We start from the raw sequence: 23,932 nt of genomic DNA on the forward strand, positions 1-23,932 counted from the left end.
CAAGTCTGAGCAGACCGGGTCAATCAGCACTGTCAAGCTGACCCCTTGTATGTTGCTGGAGGAAGCAGCACTTCCAAGCTGTTTCTCCTTATATGCTCCTGGGCTCCATGGACTGGGTCAAGCAGCACTTTCAAACTGTTACTCTTATGCGTCCCAGATTCAGCACATCTCTATCCCCACTCTCACATCAGAATTGTATTGGCAGTAACCTACTTGATGAGCAAACCCCACAGTATTTTGGGTGCTACTGGGATCTTTAGCTTTTAGGTAAAAGAAGCGTTGCTGTAGAGTGAATGGGGGAAGCTAAAAACACAGAGTAAAGTTCAGCAAGAGAGAGAGAGAAGCAACTAACTTAACAATAAGTTATTTACTGAATAATAGTGATAACTACACAAGGAGGGCTAAACCAACATAACATTAAAGGTTAATACCTAAGTTAGAAAGGAAAACAGAGAGAGAGAAAGAGGGGGGATCTCACCCACTCCATGAGGCTTGAACTGGTCGGGGTTCCCAGGTGATGGTGGTAGCAGAGGGTCCTGAGTGCTGGAGACAGGCAGAGCTCCCAGCACGATCAGTCAGGAGAAGATGGCATTCCAGTGGAACTGATGCATAGTTTGGATCTACGCATCAGAACCCTGACTAGAGGGTGAGTAGGGATTTTTGTAGAGAAAATACAATTGTTCAAGGGAGAAGACTAGATTTGTTTATAGGTAAACTGATGACTCAAAGGTGTTTTTTTTTAGGCTAGACAATAGGAGCTGATCACTCTTGGCTATGGGTGGTGTTATCTTCCAGGGAGCTCACAGTGCAACTAGGCTGCTTTAGTATTTGGATATCAATTAAGGATTCATTACTAGAATTGGTCTGATAACACTGCTCTACAGCCAAAATGCTTCTGAAATAAATGTAGTCAAACTTTACTAATTCTGGGTCACTGAGAACAAAAATGATGCTTAAAATTGTTGATTGGCTCTAGTTTTCAAGATATGCTATTGGGTCAGTATATAAGACCCTTGACTTGGGAATGGTAGAGAATAAGTGAGTTATAAAGGGAAGGGATCTCAGTTTAAACCAGAAATGACTAAAATACATCTTTGACTGGATCTGTGACTAAATCTATGACTGGATTTGGACAGTACTTACTTTTTAGGCAAAACAATGAATGACGCAATCTGAAGCTGGTATTGCATCATACATGATATGAATTGCATTATGTTCTTCCTAGAACTCATGGATGATGCAATCATAACGAAGCTTACATCACTCTGCTGAACAAATTGCCCTATATCAGCTCTAGAAATCATACAGTGTCATGCTCTTATTTGTCAGTGTTTGATTTTGCAAAGGGACACATTTCTGTTTAGCCAAAGTGAGCAGAGCTGCCTCGTACTTGTGTGAACAGTGCAGATAACTTCTGCTATGTTTGTGGTGAAGTGACTTTGCATCACAAAAACGCAGTATAACCACTATGGTTAAGAAAGCCTATCACCTTTATTTTGGCTGCAAAATTGGAGATCAGGACAAGAGGTGGGCCCCACACGTATGCTGCAACACTTGTGCAACAAATCTTTGCCAGTGGTTGAACAGGGAAAAGGAAATCTATGCCTTTTGCAGTGCCAATGATTTGGAGAGAGCCAACAGATCATACCAGCAATTGTTACTTCTGCATGGTGCCTCCAGTTGGGAAAGGTGTGTCAAAGAAGAAAAAGTGGACTGTGCATTATCCAAACATTCCATCAGCTCTACGCCCAGTACCCCCCGGAGAAGGACTGCCGGTTCCTGATGCACCAGAATCATTCTCACTTGAGTCAGACGAGGAAGAGGATGAAACTTGTGGTCCTGAACCATCAGTGTCACAGGACCCACATTTTCTCCCATCCTCCTCCTCTGAACCACACCTCATAACATAAGGTGAACTGAATGACCTTGTCAGGGATTTGGAACTACCCAAGAGGAAGGCAGAGCTGTTGGGCTCCAGACTACAGCAGTGGAATCTCCTGGCAGGTGATGTTAGGGTTTCCATGTTCCGTGACCGTCAAAAGGATCTTGTCCCATTCTTCTTCATGGAACGTGATCTTGTAGCCTGCAACAACATCGATGGTGTGATGGCAGCCCTCAACATCGTTCACGATCCAGATGAGTGGAGACTGTTCATTGATTCATCGGAGACGAGTCTTAAAGCTGTTTTACTGCATAATGGCAATGTTTTGCCATCAATTCCAGTTGGTCATGCAGTCCATATGAAGGAAACCTATGACAACATGTAACAACTTTTGAGGTGCATAAACTATGACCAACATCAGTGGCAGCTTTGTGGCAATTTGAAGGTTGTTGCTCTCTTGCTTGGTCTGCAGGCTGGATACCCAAAGTACTGCTGTTTTCTCTGCGAATGGGATAGTCGTGCAAGAGATTCCCACTACATCAAGAAAGATTGGCCACTCCGACAGTCATTGGAGCCTGGGAGGAAAAGTGTTGAGCATCCACCACTTGTTGAATCAAGGAAGATTTTGTTACCACCCTTACACATCAAGCTGGGTCTGATGAAGAACTTTGTCAAGGCCATTGACAAAACACAAGCAGCTTTCAAGTACCTCCGTGGAAAATTTCCAAGGTTAAGTGAAGCTAAGATAAAGGAAGGTGTCTTTGTTGCTCCTCAGATTCGTGAACTTCTTCGAGATGATGCATTTGACCATGCACTGTGTGGCAAGGAAAAGACGGCACGGAAAGCCTTCCAGTTAGTGGCAATAAATTTTCTCGGAAACAACAAGGCAGACAACTACAGGCTGTTGGTGGAAAATCTCCTCAAGGCATACAAAAGCCTTGGTTTCAACATGTCACTAAAGATACATTTTTTTGCACTCTCATCTAGATTTTTTTTCCACCGAACTGCGGAGCAGTGAGCGACGAGCACGGTGAGCGATTTCACCAGGACATTGCAACTATGGAGAAACGCTATCAGGGCAAATGGAGCCCAATCAATGCTTGCAGACTATTGCTGGACAGTGACAAGAGATGCTCCATTTAATGAATACAAGAGACAAGCCAAGAAGCGCCAAGTAGACACTGAATAGGACTAAACTATGTACATAATAGTTTTTTGCCTTTTGTTTCATAATAAATTTTATTTATGTAACCCTTTTGCTGATTTTTAAAGTGTTACCTAAACAGGATGGGTGAAATATTATCATGTAAAGCAACCATAAACACAGGAAAAGACCTAGGGTTACAATTTATTATTAAAACTCTACAATCTACACAATATACATAGACATAAAATGTAAAAACTTAAATATCTTAGAAACAGTAGCCAATCAGTTGTTTTAATTGTCATATTTGAATTCAGCACATCAAAATTCATAATAAATAGTACATTTTATCTGTGAAGCAGACGACTTCTCAAAAATTGTATACCAGTGTAATTGCTGAGCTGGGTGTGTGCAGACATAGGTTTATTAGCATCTGGAGCAGAGAGTCCCATGATGCAGGGCTTCCCTGCTTTTTCTGGTTCCAGAATTCAGTGTGGTTCTCTGTTCTCCATTCTGTATGTAAATTGAGATGTCTTCCTGTCCCATCTTTCATGCAGATGAGGCTAGGGGAGTATGGATATTACTTTAAAAAAAGGTCTTAGACATATACCAAATGTACTGTACATTTGAAGTGTGGTGTCTTTTTTTTTTTTTTTTTTTTTTTTTTTTTCCTTGTGTCAATCTCATAAATAAAATGTGTCTTCCTCTGGAACATTCAAAGGCAGTTCTCCTCACTTAAGCCCACTTCCCTCCCAAATTTTAGCTTCCTACTTCCAGCTGTTTTGGCACTAAGGCTGTTCTAAAAATGTGACGCATACAGTGGAGAAGAGCATTTTTCCACTCTCCTGTACTGAAAAATGATGGCACTGTCATGGCATTTAAATAAATAAGCTTCAGCCACAGGCCAGAATTGGAAAGCTTCAGACCAGTAGCTGGAAATTGCAGAAAATATTTACTGAAAACAGTAAGAATGGAAATGACTTGGTACCCTAATCTGTAAGAGTCTCTCCTGTAACAAGTATCAGAGAGGTAGCCGTGTTAGTCTGGATCTGTAAAAAGCATCAGAGTCCTGTGGTTCCAATACATCTGTTAGTCTATAAGATGCCACAGGACTCTGTCTCCTGTTATAAGTGTCTGTCTAATCCTTATTTATGTATTTACATTAAAGCACCTCCTAAATCACAAAGATTATGTTAAAAGACCTCAGATGCTGGAGCTTTGACAGCTCATATGGTGCATCAATATCTTAATACACTGAATCAGTCTCCCCCACCCCCAACATAAACTGTTGTGAGGGAAGAGAGCAAATGTTCTTAAATACTTAAGAGTGTAAAGAAATTCTCTGCAGCTGATGTGATTGGTAACTTTGGAAGTCTTATGTTGTAACTGTAACTACTAGATAATTCCCATGCTAATGTTTATAACTTGATTTTGAGAATAACGTATCTCGGGAAAAATATACACAAGGAAACTCTGGAAGGAAAAGGGAAGGTTGACTCTGTACCCTGTGACCTTTTTAAATAACGAAAGGATTAGGTTTTCCTCAGGAATGATATATTTGGGTGGGGGGAGAGGATGCATAGATAATTGCTGCTTAGAGTACAAATGAGGGATGAGTAGTATTTAAAGCTGTCTCACTGTCAAAAGTTAAATAGAACCAGCATAATGAGGAGTGTGTGCGTGCCTTCAGAGAGGGAGGGGGATGTGAGTGGTGGTTTCCTCCAACCCCCTCCCCCCAGCCTTAACTGGGGCATGTCAGAGTTCCATTCAAACTCATCAACTATAATTGGAATTTAGCAACATCTACAACTGAACATGCTAGATTCAGTTCACCAGTGAAAAATAATAATTGCTGTATTTCTGCATTAAAGTAAACGGTAGTGAACATGTGGTGGTGTTGAAAAATCATGAGTCATGCCCTCAGATCATGACTTAAAAATAAATTTTAAAAAAAGATTCCCCTTACTTGTCTTCTGGTTTCTGAGCCTTTAGTATACATGTGGGTGATGGTTTTTGAAGCTTTAGTTTTCTCTACAACTGCAAGGATTAGAAACTTTTAAGGAAGCCTCACCACAGCTGACGTTCTCATGTAATCATTTGACTCCGAAAGCTGGGGCTTCGATGACACTCATCAAATCACAGAATTTGGCAGTACTGGTGTAGACATATCGGTTTAAATATTGCAATTGGATCTTCAGAATCTTAATCTCTCCATTACTTGTTTCTGGGCTCCCATTACTCCCCCAAGATAGAACTTTCAAAATAAAGGGCTGTGTAACCTGTTGAGTGTATGGGTATCAGATCATTCTGATGAACTCTTAATTCTCAAATGTACAGCCAGTGGGAGAGATGGGAGTTCTATTTAAAGTCTATTTTAGGGGTTTCTGTGGTGCCCATCACTGTAGCAACAAAGCACTTGAATATAATATAATAATAATAATGGAGATATCCCATCTCCTAGAACTGGAAGGGACCTTGAAAGGTCATCAAGTCCAGCCCCCTGCCTTCACTAGCAGGACCAAGTACTGATTTTGCCCCAGATTCCCAAGTGGCCCCCTCAAGGATTGAACTCACAACCCTGGGTTTAGCAGGCCAAAGCTCAAACCACTGAGCTATCCCTCCCCCCCATATTCTATTATATGACCTAATATTCTATTAGAATATTAGAATATTCTATTATATGACCTAAAAAGCTGGACAAACAAATTTAGTGGATGAAAAAATAATTTCCAAGGGATTGAAAACTATTTGTTCTAGGTAAGAGTGTATGGGTCTGAGGGAGGTGAACTCTAAACTTTACTTATTTGTGTGCTGGTATTTAGGTAATAAGCAAGTTAAAATATGTTCTCTCACTACAATCCAATCCAAAAATCTAATTGTTTCTAGAAGTTTTTTTTTAAATATATTCCTAATCCCTCATTTATACGTCTCAACTATGTTCAAGTTCATATTCTGATGGCTGTTATTGATCTGACACCACCTGCTGTTAGGATCCTGGTGCAAGCATCCTAAATTGATTGACCATCATGCCTTTGCTGTGATGAGTGGCAGTTGCTTGCTCATAACACCTGCTATCTCTTCTCAACTTAAAATAAACACTCCTTATCTTCATTTCATAGATGTTAGCCCTATTGGTTTCCTCTTTCTGTTCCTCATTCCCCAAACACACTCTCATGTGGTAGTAACCTATCCACCTCACTGCAAAAAAGTTGTCATAATATAAATCAGTCTTCATATTTAAAAATAAAAATTATTTCTAGCCATCTTCCGTTCTGAAAGTATTTAAAATGTAAATTGAAGCTACATTCAAAGCTTCAAAGTTTGTCATAACTTTTTCCTTATGTGAGCCTGGCTAGCTCAGTTGGTAGAGCCTCAGATTTTTAATCTAAGGATCCCTGGTCAGGCAGAAGGATACTTTCCCCCTGTGATATTCCCCCAAGAAGTTCAGAAGGCATCTCTTGAGGACTCTCTCCTTAACTTCAGTTTTGGGTGGAGGGATAGCTCAGTGGTTTGAGCATTGGCCTGCTAAACCCAGGGTTGTGAGTTCAATCTTTGAGCGGGCCATTTAGGGATCTGGGCCAAAAATCTGTCTGGTGATTGGTCCTGCTTCCTCCCAGCAGAAGACCGAGCCTCAGTTCTGACATACAGGTCCAGACCCATGAACCTCCACCAATGCCACCCCCGGAATCCCATATTGTCTTTGAGGGATGTCTTGACCTATTTGCGCACTATTGGGGCAAGATCACCACAGACAGATACTAGAGATCATTCACCCCAGAGACACCAAGACTCCATAGAATTCCTCTCATTCCTGCCGCATCACCCTCCTTTTCTCCCCACTTCCCCCCGGGACCCATCCCATCAACTGATCCTCCAACAAGATGCAGACACTCTGCTCTTCAAGGAGGTGATAGAACCTGTCTTGCCTCACTACCAGGGCTGAGGTTTCTTCTTACCTTACTTCATCATCCTGAAGAAGTGCAGAGGGCACCACCTCATTCTATATCTTCTGGTGCTCAACATGTTTAAAGGAAAGTCCAAATTCATGTTAGCTTGATTATCCTCCTCCCTACCCGAGGGAGCCTGGTTTGTGACTCTCGACATGGAAGACCCTTTCTTTCACCTGGATATTGACCCAGCCCACTGCAAGTTCTTCTATTTTCAGGTAGGGCACCAGCATTACCAATTTTGGGTCCTCCCATTGGGCATAATGACGGTACCAAGAGTGTTCACTGAAGTCTTTGCCATGGTAGCATCCCAGATGCACCATCTAGGCTACTCAGTAATCCCTTACCTCGATGACTGGCTCCTTGTGGTGCTAGTGTGACAGGAACCAATATCCATGATCCTCAGTCTTCACAGTCTCCTGGCATCTCTAGGTATTTGTGTTAATGAGGAAAAGTCAGTGTTGACACCTACACACTCAATACACTTCAGTGGGGTGCAACTCAACTCCAGTGTGGTGAGGGGGTCTCTCCTGGCAGACCACTTTGCAGCACTGACAGCCCTCAGAGCTGATGTGTGTCACAGACCATTCACTGTGGTCAGCTGCTGTCTCTTCCTCCTTGGTCAGATGGTAGCCTCCACCTACATGACACTGCATACACATCTCCTTATGTGTTGTCTTCAGGCATGGCTCCTCTCCATCAATGGATGCAACAGAGACCATATAGAGTGCAGGGTCACCATTCTCAAGGCCATGCTGTCCTCCCTCACATGGTGGTCTGATCTCTCCAAGATGATGATCAGCACCCCATTTGTCCCTCTCACACCACAGGCCAGCATCATAATGGATGCCTCTCTCATGGGTTGGGCCATCACACAGCTCAGGGGGTATGGGTGCCATGGGAAGCCAGGATACACATAAATGTGTTAAGTCTTCCATTAAGCGTGCCAGGCCTTCCTCCTGCTCATTCAGTCCCCCAACATTCAACTGTTCTCTGACATCGTAGAAGCAGAGGTGTATATCAACAAGCAGGGCAGTGCCAGGTCTTCCTCCCTCTGCTCAGAGTTGGTCCGGATTTGGAACTGGTGCATCAAGAACCATGTGACGCTTCAAGCTGTGTACCTACCAGGCACCCAGAATTCACCAGCTGACATGCTCAGCAGGACTCTACCTCAAACACAAGTGGAAGCTACATGATGCCATGCTCCTGTACCTCTTTATGAAGTGGGGCACCCTCCCTCCCCGATGGGACCTCTTTGCTACTCATGAGAACCTCAGTTGCTCTAAGGGAGGACTCTCGGGGCAATGCTCTCCTCTTCCCCTGGACAGGCAACCTCTGTTACGCCTTCCCCCATTCCCTTGCTGCCACAGGTGCTACACAAGATTATGGCTCTCTCCTGGTTACTCATAGCCCATTCTGGCACCATCAGTTCTGGTTCATGGACCTCCTCAGACTCTCTGCCTGCACACCACTCTGCTTCTGCACACTCCCGGATCTGCTCACACAAGATTGGGAAAGGCTTTGTCATCCCAATCCAGGCCCTCTTCATTTCACAGCCTGGTATTTGGATGGGCGTTGGGGGTGCTCTACTCTGGTTCGACAAATCCTTACCTAAAGCAGGAGAGAATCCACCAGATCCTGCTACTGAACTAAATGGAGACACTTCACAGCAGGGGCCCACCGCCACCACCACTCACTGAACATGGTGTCTATTCCAGTTGTCCTCAACTGCCTTCTCACCCTCAAGATGTTGGCTTGACCCTCAATTCTGTTCTAATGCATCTGGCAGCACTCAGTGCCTTTCTGTCTCCCATGGACCTCTGTGTTGATGCACCCCACCACTATCTGCTTGATGAAAGATTTACTTAACACTTTTCCACCAGTACTGAAGCCCACACCACCATGGGATCTTAATCTCGTTCTCTCCACCCTAATAAAGCCACTCTTTGAGCAACATGCTCACTCTCCCACCTCTTTATGAAAGCGACTTTCTTGATAGCCATTATCTTGACCAGACGAATCAGTGAATTTTCAGCCATGATGGCAGACTCTCCCCGTACACGATGCTCAACAAGCACAAGATATTCTTATGGCTGAACCCTAAATTCTTCCCAAGAGTGGTGTCTGAGTTCCATCTAAATCAGTGCATACACCTGCTAGTTTTCTGCCCCAAACCACACCCTTCCCTTACTGACAAAGCTTTGTGCTCCCTTGATGTCCATCGTGTACTGGCATTCCACAGGACTCGACCCTTTCACGCATCACCAAAGCTATTTGTGGCCATAGCTGAAAAGTCCAGTGGTGAAGCCCCCTCGTCCCAACGCATCTCCAAATGGGTCTCTGGGTGCATCTGCGAATGCTAAAACCAATGCATCATACCTCCATCTGCTAAAATCACAGTGCACTCAACACAAGCCTGTGACGATTTTGGTCACAGACCCCCTTGGGACTGTCACCTGATGTGCTGAAATTACCTCTGAGCCCATTTTCCCTGATGGCTTGGGACTCCAGAACCCTGCATTGTTGAGCCAGACAATGCTAGTCTGCTGCAACACAGACCCGGATCTGAACCACGCCCCCAAAGCAGCAGGCTTTAACAGGTAACCTGCTGAGTTGTTTTAAATCTCTAGCAGCCAGATATCCAGTTCCCAATGGAATCCAAACAACTAATAAATCCATTTTACTCTGTATAAAGCTTATTCAGGGTAAACTCATGAATTGTCCGCCCTCCATACCACTGATAGAGAGAGATGCACAGCTGTGTGCTCCCCCAGGTATTAATCACTTAGTCTGGGTTTGTTAATAAACAAAAGTGATTTTATTAAATATAAAAAATAGGATTTAAGTGGTTTCAAGTAATGCCAGACAGAACAAAGTAAGTTACCAAGCAAAATAAAACAAAACCCGCAAGTCTAAGCCTAATACATTTAGAAACTAATTACAGATAAAATCTCACCCTCAGAGATGTTCCAATAAGTTTCTTTCACAGACTAGACTCCTTCCTAATCTGGGCCCGATCCTTTCCCCCGGTACAGAGCCATTTCCAACCAATTGTCCTGGTTAATGGTAGCCATCAAGATTCTAAACCACCATTAATGGCCCACACTTTGCATAGTTACAGTAGGACTTCAGAGTAATACTTCATATTTCTAGCTTCAGACACAAGAATGATACATTCATACAGATAGGATGAACACACTCAGTAGATACATTACAAGAGACCTTTTGCATAAAGCATATTCCAGTTACATTATATTTACACTCATAAGCATATTTCCATAAACATACGGAGTGCAACATCATAGAGCCCAAGCCACCACATTGGCCTCACTGGACTTCACATGTCCACAACACACTACGCCATCGCACAAGCAGCAGCAATGAACACTGCTGTGGGTCAGGCCATACTGCAGGCTGCACTTCCATTGGCATCCGTGCACCCATCTCCATGCTGATAACTGTTCACGAGTCACCCATGTGTGGAATACACATAGGGACCATCACTCAAGAGGATGAGGTTACTTACGTGTAACTGGAGGTTCTTTGAGATGCATGGTCCCTATCTGTATTCCATTAACTGCCCTCCATCCCCTCTGCTTCGGGCTGGATTCCATTATGGTAAGAAGGAGACTGGAGAGGTGTTGACCCACACTACCTCTTATACACTCAGTGCTGGAAGAACAAGGAGACGTGGGTGGGTCAAAGGACTCTGCCAAGAAACACTTCCGGACTCAGGCACATGTCAGATAGGGACCACACATCTCAAAGAACCTCCAGTGATAGGTAGGTAACCTCCTCCTCTGTACTGTATATGATTCAATTAATGCAAAGCTGAAATTAAGTACTTATTCTAAAAAAAAAAAAAAAAAAAAAAAAAAAACCTGCAAAAAACCCAACGCAGTCACTGATGTCACCAAAAAAATCCATCTTATATTTCTCAGCTACCTCTTCTTCATGCTTGAATCCAAACATTGTACAGAAGGTATTGACTCTCAATTACATTTCTGCTTCACCTCTCCAGCCATCATTTTCCTGGTTAGTTGCATTTTGACGAATAACATGGCTTTAAGTTAGGCAACCAGCAAGAATTCCGATAGCTGTTTAAAAAAGCCTCTTTTAAACTGCAATCCTGTTATTTCATTGATGTCCACAATCAATGAATTTGGAGATTGACTGTAATTTAGCACAGCTCACTGTGCTCAGAAGCAGATTTGTATTTGATGCACTATTTACCATGCATATTTTTTTCAAACATAGCTTCTCATTAAGACTTTCCAGTTCAAAAATAGGGTGTTAAGTTACACCTAGTTACCCATGTCCACTATCCAAGGAGAATGTAGTAGAAACATCTGGAGTAAAGTACCTATGGTATGTTGGGATGGAGTGTCTAGGAGCTGGGGGAGGTCAGGGTGGTGGTGGAGGAGGAAGAAAAGTGGGTTGTGGCCCTGGGAGTAATATTCATCATCTTACCATTTGAATCTGGCTGTCAAGTCTGGTGTACACAAGGCCTTATCTAACTGCAATAGCTTATGCTTCAGCTGTTTATGTTGATCTGATTCAGTGCATCTATGCTATATATGGTGCTGGTATGGAGGTTATGCAAAATTTAAAGTTATTTAGCCAATCATAAACAGATTCTACTCCTGTACCATGTAGATGAACAACTTGCCCTTTTGTTTGGGTCTTAATACCCGAGATTTTAAATTTCTGGCATAGTACAGCTTGCTTTGCCATATATTATAAAGATGCAAGAAATAACCATGAAGTTCCATCAAAGCTTGCATTACTGAAGTGATGGTCTTTTTCTGTTGATCTGTTACCTCTTTTTGATAGGGTGGGCACAAAATAGGTGCATGGTCCATGGATACCATCTCTCTGCTGTTCAAAACCCTCAATCACTTGCCCCCTTGGCCACAAACCCCTGTAGTGCTTGAAATATGGTCATGCCTGCCTCCAGCAAAACTGCATCCACAGTAGACTTATTAGCATTGAGGCGTACTTTGCAGTCAATGGAACTAACTTCTCCAATTTAATTGGCACGCCCTCTCGGTGAACTGTGATTTCATAATGGTGTTACAAAATTAGAGTTCTTTCATCATTTAGGGATTCTCTAGACACTGCTGTTGATTCCATGTCTCAATCAACTGTCCCACCAATCCATGCTTATGAGGCTCTTATTTAAGAGCTCTTTACCATGACAAATTAGCAGGGGTGAGGAGAATATAGTCTCTACTAGGCAGTAGTGTGAATTCAGTTACCTACTAGTCTTGCTCTGGTGCTCAGCATGCATTGCTGGGACACCCTCCTGGTTGTCGTCGTCTTTTTTTTGTTTGTTTGTTTGAGTGGGAGGGTGAAGAACTTTCAAAACTTTGAGCAGAAATTAGCTGTCTGTGTAAAGAAAGAGCTCCTACCATTTGGATTAGCATCCATCTGAGCAATATGTTGTAGAAATGGCTGAGCTTCCTTGGGAGTTCCAGGAAAATGAATTTGGACTTTCCATAACTCTCTTCATAGTGTAGAATCTGTCTCCAAACCACCCACGAACCATTGTTTCAAAGAGCTGGGTTGGCAGTTGCAGAGTAATTCCCCTAAGAGCACCACACCTGCCACATGTTCACATGTAGCCCTACGGTAAAACTACACCTGAAACATGTACCATTGCTACTAGTGCAGTTCCTTTAATTGGCAATATTACAGTCATCTCTTAAAGAGGCAGGTTCTAAGAAATAGATCCATCTGTAAAGGGTCATTTTAGCCATCCTGAGTTAAAGCAGTGCCATTATACATTGCCCAAAGCTTCCTTCAAACTGCCTTAAAATCTTTATATTTTTTAAAGCTAGTAGAGTGCTGTTTCTAGGTTGTTCACCCTTTTAATTGTGTTTATATATGAGATTATTGCTTTGTTTTATATACAGCTTGTCAGATTTTAAAAACTGTTTGTTTATTTTTCCTTAGGTTGGTGTTTGGGATGTTGTATCCTGCTTATTATTCTTACAAAGCTGTGAAGACAAAAAATGTGAAGGAATATGTAAGTCCCACTTCTGTCTTGTTTGTCCAATGAAACATAATGCTTCGGTTGAAACTTAGTGGATGTAAATTTCACCAAGTTATTCAGTGTAACATATAGTCACATGAAAGCGTGACACTACTTTAATATATCTTCATAAATATTAGGTACAAAAATAATGAATGTAACATCATATAATATGCTTATGAATGCTTAGCTAATTTAGAAATGAAGTTAAGGTTTCCATATAAATCACACAGTTTAACACACAAAATTATGGTATATGAAGAACAACATAAAATATGTTCTCATAATATGTACCATAGTCAAGCCAGGTCCCTGGTTTCGCCAGCTTAGTTACATGACGTGTTTCTGAGTAGTCTCATTGACACTTTTAGGTGTAGTTGTGTGTAAAGTTATTCATGTACATAAGTGTTTGCAGGATTGGGGCCTGATGTTGTTGTAAGGTGCTTAGCCTTAGTCAGGAAACTCAAAAACTATCTACACGACTGCAGTAAGTTGACCTAAGTTACGCTACTCCAGCTACGTAAATAACATAGCTGAAGTCGACTTAGCTTATGTCAATTTACTTGGTGTCTACACTGTACTGGGTTGATGGAAGACGCTCTCCCGTCGACTTACTTTACTCTTCTTATTCGCGGTGGAGTACTGGGGTCGACCGGAGAGCAATTTGTGGTCGATTTGGCAGGTCTTCACTAGACTTGCTAAATCGACCACAGTGCATTGATTGCTGGAGTGTTGATCTGGCGGTAGTGTGGATGTAACCTTTGTGATCTTAACTATGCTGCCTTAATGAAACATTAAGTATTGTTAGCATCTATCTTCCTTTGTTTTGTAGGGGGAGAGGTTGGTGCTACTTAAGTTTTCAAGTTAGAACCATGTTTTACTGCCTTATTCAACAAATCTTTCCCTTTGGTATAGTCAGTCATGTCATGTCTTCTGACTTCCATGAGGTTTTTATAGCTTTTCCCTAATGTTAGCACTTCTGAAACAAAACAGTCAAGACTGAGCAGATTTCTACTCCATTTTATGTCAGCATAATTGTTTTTGCTCCACAACTGCCTGTGCTGTGAAAACTTTGTGAAGACAAAGGGGTTGCAAATATCAAAGGCTTTCATTAGCCCTGCAGAAATATTACTATTTGTATTCTGCATAAAATATAAGATTTGCTACCAATCATTTTAGGTGTCCTTAATAGTTAGTTAAGAAAACAATTATAGTAATGACAGTTATTACAGTTTCTTTAGTCAATATAATTCTATAATGACCAGGAAAAATAAAACTAAGCCTCCCTCCTGCAGATCTCCCTTCTCCCAAAAGTATAGCTGGGGTTTGCAACAAATAATCAGTGGTGTCTCAAGCAGTTTCTAGGACAACTAGCATTTCAAAACCAACACCTTACATTCCACCCAGAAATTGGACAGCATGCAATGCAGATCATAGGTCATGGATTTAACACTACACTGCAATAGTCCAGTCTTGGTGACAAAGGAATGAATAACAATAGCAAGGTCTGCATGCAAAGAAATAATTGCATCTTTCTGGTCTTGAATGGACAAAAGGTGTGCTAGGCATTGCTGCTAGCTAATCAAGTAGCATTTGGGAATCTTAAGACTCCATCACCTATGAACTCAGAAAATGAAAGATGGAACCACTAGGGATGTAAATAGCGTATAAAACACCTAACTATGTAACCTATTAAAATTCTATCAGTTAAACATTTAACCGGGGAACTAAGGGTGCAGAAGGTGCTGCAGCACACCCACATTTTACGCAAAACCCTGCTGCCGGCCTCCTGGGTGCGGGGCGACAGTGGAACCGAAACCGATAAGCATCAAGCTTATTGGTTAACCGGTTAAACTTTTACATTCCTAGGAACCACACCATCCAAGGTGCAGATATTCTCTGTCAAGCTGTCAGACGAGTATATACAATTAATTTTCTTACTCCTCTACCATGTAAGCAATTTTTGTAATTGCCAGAGGGATGATATGCAGTTTTAATCAGGAGGGGAGCAGATCTTCTAGACTCCTCTGTATTCTAAATTATTAAAAAAAAAAAAAAAAAAAAAAAAAAAAAAAAATTGAAAACTGTTGACTTTTTTCCTTTGAATGCTTGGGTTTGATTTTTGACCTTTCCTGATTGACTGAAGTCAGGAGAGCAATTGCAAGATTTATTTTGCTATTCTAACTAAGCCATTATTTAATTAATGTTGCTGTCTTTGCTTAAACTAATTGTCCAATGTTAATATGGAGAGAGAACCAATTGTAAAGTATAGTAGCTGTTTGTTTAAAGTTTTTTGTTTAGTTTTTCTGATAATTAGATTCCAAATATGAAGCTGCATTTGGATTTACTCAGTAGCATTCAAAGAGAAAATGGATGGTTGTAAAACTCAAAGGATTTTGAATAAATGCATTCTTCCAGCAATTACTGAAGTGTGCTTAGCTTTTCTGTACCTTATGCAGGTCACTTAGATGAATGGTGATTACATATCTGGATCTAAATTACTAATAAAGGTCCTTTCAGACCGATGAGATTTGTGACTACTTAATAAATCACTTTGTGAATCAGTACAGCTTTAATAAAGTGTGGTGTTTTTGCTTTGCATATTAAAACAGGTATCATAGCTTTTTAGATTTGTCATGTAGCTGAACCAGGGCAATTGAAATAACAGCTAAGTAATGCCAAATAATATTGAATTCCATTTTTTTATTTTAGTGTTTTTATGGCAAAGTCCAGTTAGTGTTTCTTTCTTTAAAGTTCAGTGCATAAAATATTTAATGAGAATACAGCTATTGGGTAAATATCTGCATCATTAGATAGAGGTATCATATATCTACACTACTTCCCATTTAATTGATTTAGACCCACAAATATTTCATGAAATGATAATCTTGCTTTGTAGCAGCGTATATCAATATAATTTAAGTTGCTTCATTTAAAATAAAAAAGGTTTAAATCGTGTCTAAAGGTCATAAAGCTAATTTGAGAACTTTTGCTTCTGCTATTTTAGATTAAAACCTTTAAAGCCTTTAAACTATAAATGTGGTGTATATGCATTTTTTGTTTACACACAAGCCGAAGTATTCACAATAGTACTGAAACTTGGGCTACTAAGACATTCTGGAGCCTAAGTTCCAATGACTTCAAACTACAAACCCTGATGAAGTATAAATCTGGCTTTCCTAACTTGTGGAAGTACAATATAAAGGTGGTGTTAGTTGCAAATATAGCATTAGGTATTTGCTTATCAACTGCATTTGAGTTTGTGGTGGTACCACAGTAAGGATGTTAATGAGGCCCTAGACTTGTCTCTTTCATTGCAGATGCGCATTTGAAGCATGACGCTTACTAAATTATCACTTCAGATTTACATAGACTTTTTTTCTGACACCTGAATCACTCATGTCATGTAGGAAAAATCCCATATTTAAGCACTTCAACATCGGTTTAGCACCCTAACTGGACACTTCTATTTCTGAACATTTCAGGTGTGAGTGTGTATGTTTGTATGAAATGTTCAAAATAGCTCTAATGTATTGAAAGTCTAAATGTTGTTTTGTTAACACTGAAGCAGTTTTGTTTAGAAGTGACACAAACTTTATTCCTCTGAAATTTTTAATAAAAATAAAATTTTAGCCCCTCAAGATGTATGTGGTTAACTTTACTCATAGCTATATCTACATAATCTTGGTAGTAAAAATATCTTGTTTACTTAACTAGTTATTCTTTTCATTCATCTGCCTAACTTAAGAACAGACCACTCTTTGCTTGTGGCAAGCAGTGCTATAGATATTTTAGGTATTACTTTTACTGACAATTTGCAGAATAGGTCTTCCACAAATTAGGGCAGTGATTCTCAAACTATTGTACTGGTGTCCCCTTTCACATAGCAAGCCTCTGAGTGTGACCCCCCCCCCCTTAAAAACACTTGTTTATATATTCAACAAGATTATAAATGCTGGAGGCAAAGCAGAGTTTGGGGTGGAGGCTGTCAGCTCACAACCCCCCATGTAATAATCTTGCGACCCCCCCCTGAGGGGTCCTAATCCCCAGTTTGAGAACCCCTGAATTAGGGTCTTTGGCTTTATACTGCAGTATAAACCTAAAAATCAAGTATAGTTATGTACAATTTTAAGAGTGACTTGTAAACTGGCACTGGTAGACAGCATTCTGTACAGAAAATGAGGCCTTATTGCAGAGGAGAGAATTCCTATGTCTGGAAATCATGTAACTGGCTTCCAACACATAACCAAATCTCTTGTCTTTCCTTTACTTACTGGGAATAAATTGGGTTTAAAAATTCCAGAAAATCTATAGAATTTAGAGATGTGATTTTAATGAAATGGTCAGTGAACCCTAAACCTAGGGTGACCAGATAGCAAGTGTAAAAAATCAGGACTGGGGGTGTGGGGTAATGGTTGCCTATATAAGAAAAAGAACCCAAAATCGGGACTGTCCCTATAAAATTGGGACATCTGGTCACCCTGTCTAAACCTGACATGAGCACTATGGAGTTCAATAGTGAATGAATATGTTGTTTTGGTTGCACATTGTTGCCAGCGCAGAGTGCCCAAGGACCGCAACAGCGGGGTTCGTTGCCCGGTGTGCTTCGCGCCAATAAACACACCGGGGGAGAAGCAAACAAAGTTTATTTGGGGTCCCAAAGCGGTGCTAGGAGACAGGCACGTCTCAGATCAAGCACACTAACAGGAACAGTTTTTTTTTTTTTTCTTCTTTTATACAGTTTGCAGTTAAGCCTCACCCCCCCCCCCCTTCCCCTCCCTTCCTCCCCTTCTACCCCTCTCTTCCCTGGTAACAATTACTAAGCAAATAACTATTACATTTAAGCAGTTAAGTCATTCTTGGCAGCTATAAGCCTAGCTTATTAGTAACTTCTTTAAACCGTTATCTTGTCCTTTTTCCCTTCAGCCAGAAACATGCAGGCCTCATTATTACCGCTTGAGCAGTGGGTTGCACACAGATAACTGGTTGCTTACATATTCCAATTGCACCTGGCTTTTGAGGTTGATTAGAGTTTAAACATGGAAGGATAGTTTGGTTCACTTAGGCCTAGTGCAGGAAGGCTTCATTGACACTTTGTGGCCTTCCACCCTCCCGAGTTACCTAGGGTTATGCCTAGTGACGTCAACAACATGGAGAATGGGACATCAGAACTGTCTCTCTCATGTGCTAGTCATAGTGACTCTGAAGTGTCATATCTGTGCCAGTCAGTCTCTGTCCTTAACCTTTTTTTGATCTCTGCTATTGATATCATAGTTCCTTGAAGTCATTCTATTTTACAAATTGTAGATCTCTTTACTCAATTACTTTGAGAAAACGATGGTTCTTCAAGCAGATATTAATCATTTTGGACTAGCACAGTCCTTGTCCGATCTGTTTTTGCTTGCCCGTTTACAAAGAATCTGTTGAATTAACAGGAGGTATTAATATTGTGGGGAGTACTGGATTTTGCTGACTCTAAGCTGTCATAATTTACCTAGGCAAGTGCAGGAGCCCAGGTTGTGGTGTGCGGGAGGAGGAAGGTGTGTAAAGTCTTTCAGTTGAGGAATTGTCACCACTGAGAGATTTGAAATGTTGAGAGAAATCTGTTTTACAAACTATGCCTTAAACCCCTGTCTGCTTGGCTGGTAAAGTTCTTCATCTATTGTTGATGCCGATCATGAATGTCTTCCTTAAAGTTAGAGACTATTGCCTTGAAGGAAGCAGTGGTATGGCCTTTGTTCATGAAACAATTGCTTGATATTGACTGTGGCCAGTAACATATCACATCTTACATTTTTGAGGAAGGTTGTGGTGAGAACTCTTTTTATCTAGATGCCTCAGGTCTCTTTTGGTCACTGTCAGTCTTGGTACAAACATGGTTTTGTCACAGACTGCATTGGTTGCATTTACCAATCTCCTTTATCTTCACCCATTGCCAATGTGTCTTTGCTGATATTGGAATTCTCTGATAACTTCAGTGCTTTTAATCATAAAGTCCTGTTGACTCACCAGCAGACCTTGGTGAGAGTGGATAGGGTAGCTATTCAGTGGCTTTGTTCTTTTATCTCACATAGCAGTGGGTAATTCTCTCTTTTAATAGGAGCTTTGGATTATAGGGTGCTATTGCCATCCCTCCAGTTCAAACATAAGAGGCCATTGGGAGGGTTAATAAGTAGACATGGTGCCTTGTGCTCTAAGTGAGTGATCCCCCAACTTTGTTTTGGTCATATGAGACTGTGGTGGTATGTCTTAGCCAGTGTCTGGAAGTAAGGCATGGATGACAGACAGCTGTCTAAAGCTCAGTCCAGGGTCTAAAGCAGTGACCCTGTTGGAAACAGGATCCTGGACTGCAGGGCCATTGGGCTCAACCAGTATTGTAATTCTTGTGTGAATTACTGAAGTGATTTGGGAGTGTTATGTGGACTAATTTTAAGTAGGCACATGTCCTGTAAACCCTATAGGGCGGGGATTGTCTTTCTTCTTCGTACAGTGCCCAGCCCAATGGGGTCCCAGTTCCAATTTGGGCCTTTGAGAGGCATCTAAATATAAATATTTACTACTAGCAGATCTGATATTCCTACTGAAAACAGTTATTTTTCTTCTCCAAAAAAGGGACTTTGACAGAATGTTTTTCAGAAAATGCTGATGGATTGAAACCAAAACTGTCTGCAGAAATGTTATCTGTTTACCTAATTTACTGTTGTTCTAGTTTTCATCAGAAAGGTTTCTCAGCCCTAGGATGGAATTTCTGATAAAACCCAGAGAGAGTCTATACCTTGTTGAAAATAAGTCCACTTAAATTTAGGCATTCATGCATAAATGAAATTTATATTTAAATACATTGAAAATGCTGGCTGATATGTACCAAACTCTGTTCTACAATCAGCTTTTCCTGTTTCCGTCATACCCAATACACAAGTACAGCTACTACCATCTAGTTGCTCTTTTTCCACACAGAGATCAAATTTGTATATAACAGTTAAAACATTTGTGTTTAAGTAAATTTCTGATATTAAATATTGGTTTTGCAGAATCCAGAATGTTAGTAAGCAATGCATTTTCATGAGTTACTGTCTTTGATTTGTTAATTTGATCATTCAAATATTAAGTTTATTATTGGCATTTAACCTTAACCAAATTTTAAATTGCCAAGTCTTTTACAGTGAAATACTAAAATTGTCAAGGCTGATGGTCTCCAGCTTAACTTCATGTCTGCTCTTTTAATTTGTGAAACCATACTTTTTTTTTCTTTCTATAGCAGTAGTGGTTTTCCAGATTTTAATTTTGCTTTGTGCCAAGGTTCACAAATGCATTATAATAGGTATTTCAGTCTGTTTGTAGTTTGGGAACAGAACCAGATCTGTCACTCGCTGGTAGCAGGAGAGTGCCCTGCCTCTAAAGTTGTTTTTATTTTTTTCTGCCTCTGCAGTGGCTAGGAGCTCAAACAGACCTTCCTGCATGTAGAGATTTTTCTAAAGAAAAATTTAAATTTATTTCTAATTTTACACTCATAATTTGGTTCTATAATGTTTGATTTCCAGAGCTGCATATGACTTGGGGATATTGTTTCCCCAGCTTCCCTTCGCCAGCTGAAATGCTTAATGTGATGGGTGCCCTGTAGGCTGCAGAGAGAGAAGCCGAGAAAAGTTAGAGGCAAAAGAAATTGTCTGTTTCCTGTTTCACCACCACCTTGGGTATTTTGTGGGTGAGCTCTGCCAATCCTGCTGGCAGAGTTGAGTTCCCTTTTACAACTCAGTCCAGAAAGGACTGCCTCAGTCTCCTCCCTCAGCAGGAAAAGAGGCAGGCAAAATTGAAAAGAACTGGCTTTGGAGAAGCAACACTCCCGTATCTCTTTCTTTCTCTCTCTCTCTCTCCCCTCCCCCCCCCACAATTTTTTTTTTTAAATCAAATAGTAAAATATACCCAAACTAAAGAACAGAGGGTAGACATGGGCAAGAGTGTATAGAATATTGAAAAACTACACTTACATCTGCAGCTGCCCTAGAAAAGCTGTAGCTATATACCCTTCTCATGCAAGGAGTAATAGAGGATAAGGATTTCCTGAGACATCTAAAAGATTGGGGAAAATAGCAGACTCTCAGCTGTTGTTGCAAGTCTTCATGCATGGATTATTGGTCTGTAACTCTCAGCGGCTGCTCTGGGACACCATGTTCTACTGTCTAGATTATTGCCTGTAGTTTATGTTGCAGTTTGCCATGCCTCACTGCCACCTCTGCTTCCTTAACCCAGCAAGTGGCTATGGAGTGATGAGAGAGACAGTAGGCCAGATATGGAATAATTGGCAGGCAGTAAGGCACCTCGTGGTAGGATGACCAGATGTCCCATTTTTAAAGGGACAGTCCTGTATTAAAGCCCTCCTCCAGGTGTTCTGACTTTTTCTTAAAAACGGGCAAATTGTCCCATGTTTTCTGTCCCCCCTCGCTCCCCATCAGTACTGGTGGGTCCTGCTGCTGACCAGATCCCTGCTCGCCATATCTCACCTGGTGGTAGACATCTAAATCCAGTTGTTCTGCTCCTCTACTGTTGAATGCAGAGATTCAGATTTTATTTTATTTTTTAAATTCAGTTCATGGCATGTGACCCAGAAAGAGAGAACATAGCATCCACCATCTGAAACACAATGGTTAATTGAGGTTTTTGATTTTGAAGCATTCCATGGACTGCCATGACCAGAACAAATCTTTTTCTGTGTCCAATGGATTTTTCATAAATAGCTAGAAAGAACACGATTAGCCCTACCTCAGAGAAATTATTCTGTTCTGGGTGGAGCAAAATTTCCTATCTCTATAAGCACTGCCCATCAAGTGGCAGATGAACACCAAAATTTACACAGCAGAAGTAGTATTATCAAATATTTGTTGTTGTAAATCAATTTGGTGTGCTGGTGATCAACCTCTTTGCATTTGAAGACCATATATAAAGTGCCCTGCAACCTCTCTGTTAGGACCTGGGATGTGTTTGATAAATGACCTCTCGCAAAGCTGGACCAGGTCCTTGCTATGTCTTTCCATCTTTTGCACTGCTCCTCATGACAATACAAAAGATAAGAATGAGAGAGCAGCAGTGATACTATTTATGACTCTCTGGATGACAGGGCATGGCTCTCAGGCCGTATTAATCTACTATTGGATCCTCGGATGTCTGTATCTCTCAAAGGTCTGCTGTTGCAAACCTCTATCTGGGACCAAGCACATTTAATATGAGTATTCGAATGAAGTAGTGTTTGTTCTCATGGACCCCAAAAGAGAAGTTACCAAATTGCACCAGCCAGTGAGAAAACTTCTAAGTCCATAGCTTAACTACTATGGCCTTGAGTTTCTTCAGAAGTGCTTTACTGTGGGTGTATGAGTGTCCAAGCAAAATGGCAAGTCTCTGTAGCATAACGTTCTCCGTATAGTCAAGAAAAGGAAGTTGTGTACAAATCATCTTAACATTGCTTCTTTAAGGCATCAATTTCATTCCAACTCCCAAGGTGTTAGAGCATGAACTTGGAATCTTGTTCTGCTTCTTACAGCACTACTCAGTTTGAACTCCTGCAGGAAATGATGATGATAGACTTTCTAGCAATTAGAATAGTCCTCCCAGTGGCTACTGTCTCCTATCAGTTGACTTTTTTTTATCTGAAGTTGAGAGCTTTCTCTAACAAGACTCAGTATAGTAGTCCTCCAAACTCTAAATTCAGTAGATATACCTCCTTCAGATAGGAATCAAACCCAGTCCTTAGGAACACTGACAGTCTCAGGGCAGAATAGTCACTTCTGCTGTATTGAGATATGCTGGACAGCCACATGGCCATCAAGGCATAAGTTCAGACTTTGCATATTGGTTTTCCATCTTATCCATTGCCATTTCCTTTCTTTTGGCATTTTAACTTGGTTACACTGTAAGTCAGGCAATGGTGTATCCAGAATTTTCGAAGATGAATCCCAGTGAAGCGGTGAAGTGCTCTTGTGTTTAGTGGTGTGTGTGTGTGTGTGTGTGTGTGTGTTTTAAACTGTATATAAAAAGAATCTGTGGTTCTATTTTGAAAATTCAGGTCTTCCCAACCAATAAGGTTTTATGGCTCCTGAAGATCTAGTGAAATTGTGATATAAAACAAGAGGGAAAGCTAAACAAGTAAGATTGGAAGACCTTTTTGGTCAGATTGTTCAAAAGTTTTTGTTTAACTGCTGTTAATCTCCGTGCCTAATGAGCATTTGGGACAAAATCTTTAAAGATTCAACACACCCATCCTTTCAGCTACAGTTTAGAGCTCATATCATCTTGGTTAACTCCAGTGAAGACCACCAGCCAAAACCAGTGAAGGCCAGGATTAATATTTCTATCTCCTAAGGTAAAACAAGGGGGGAAAATCACCTTTTTAGAACATCCTTTTTAAGCATGGCTTTTTAAAAAATCCTTTACAGGTCACCTTTAAGTATTGACTAGGCAGTAGTAATTACATTTAATCGTCTTCAGTAGGACCTTTTTTGTTATCCTGGGCTTCTAAGTAAGATTTTTTTTTTCCTTGACCAATTTGAGAATTTATTTTTCTTCAGTTTAAAGGACTGTAGTCACTCAAATTCAGAATGATCAAGAACACAATCTAGTACAACCTTTTTTTTTTTTTTCCGAGGTGCCCCCCAACATGGTATAAAAACTCCACGGAACGTGTGTGTGGCTCTGAGCTTCAGCTGTGGGAGTGGGGCTTCTGCCCCAAGGGGCTGGGTGGGGCTCAGGAGAGTGGGGGACTCGGGGCTTCTGCCCCTGGGGGTGGAGGGCTCTGGACTTCAGCTGCACAGGGGAGCTTCTGCCCCATGGGGCTGGGAGGGGCTCAAGAGCCCTGTGGGAGGGAGTTTCTTGAGACTTTTGCCCCGCAGGGCGGGGGACTCGGGGTTTCTGCCATTTTGGGTGGGGAGATGGAG

The 23,932-nt window shown here is 41.1% G+C and overlaps 1 protein-coding gene across 1 annotated transcript in view; it reads left to right on the top strand.

Annotated features, from left to right (window-relative positions):
• The window catches only part of REEP3 (receptor accessory protein 3), a 63,788-nt gene that overhangs the window by 14,708 nt on the left and 25,148 nt on the right, over positions 1 to 23,932 (top strand). The window contains exon 2 of the mRNA XM_054035761.1: positions 12,929 to 13,001. Coding sequence (XP_053891736.1) covers positions 12,929 to 13,001 — 73 coding nt within the window. The remainder of the gene's footprint in view (positions 1 to 12,928; positions 13,002 to 23,932) is intronic.

Source organism: Malaclemys terrapin, chromosome 7, assembly GCF_027887155.1.
Source record: "Malaclemys terrapin pileata isolate rMalTer1 chromosome 7, rMalTer1.hap1, whole genome shotgun sequence".
NCBI lineage: Eukaryota > Metazoa > Chordata > Testudines > Emydidae > Malaclemys > Malaclemys terrapin.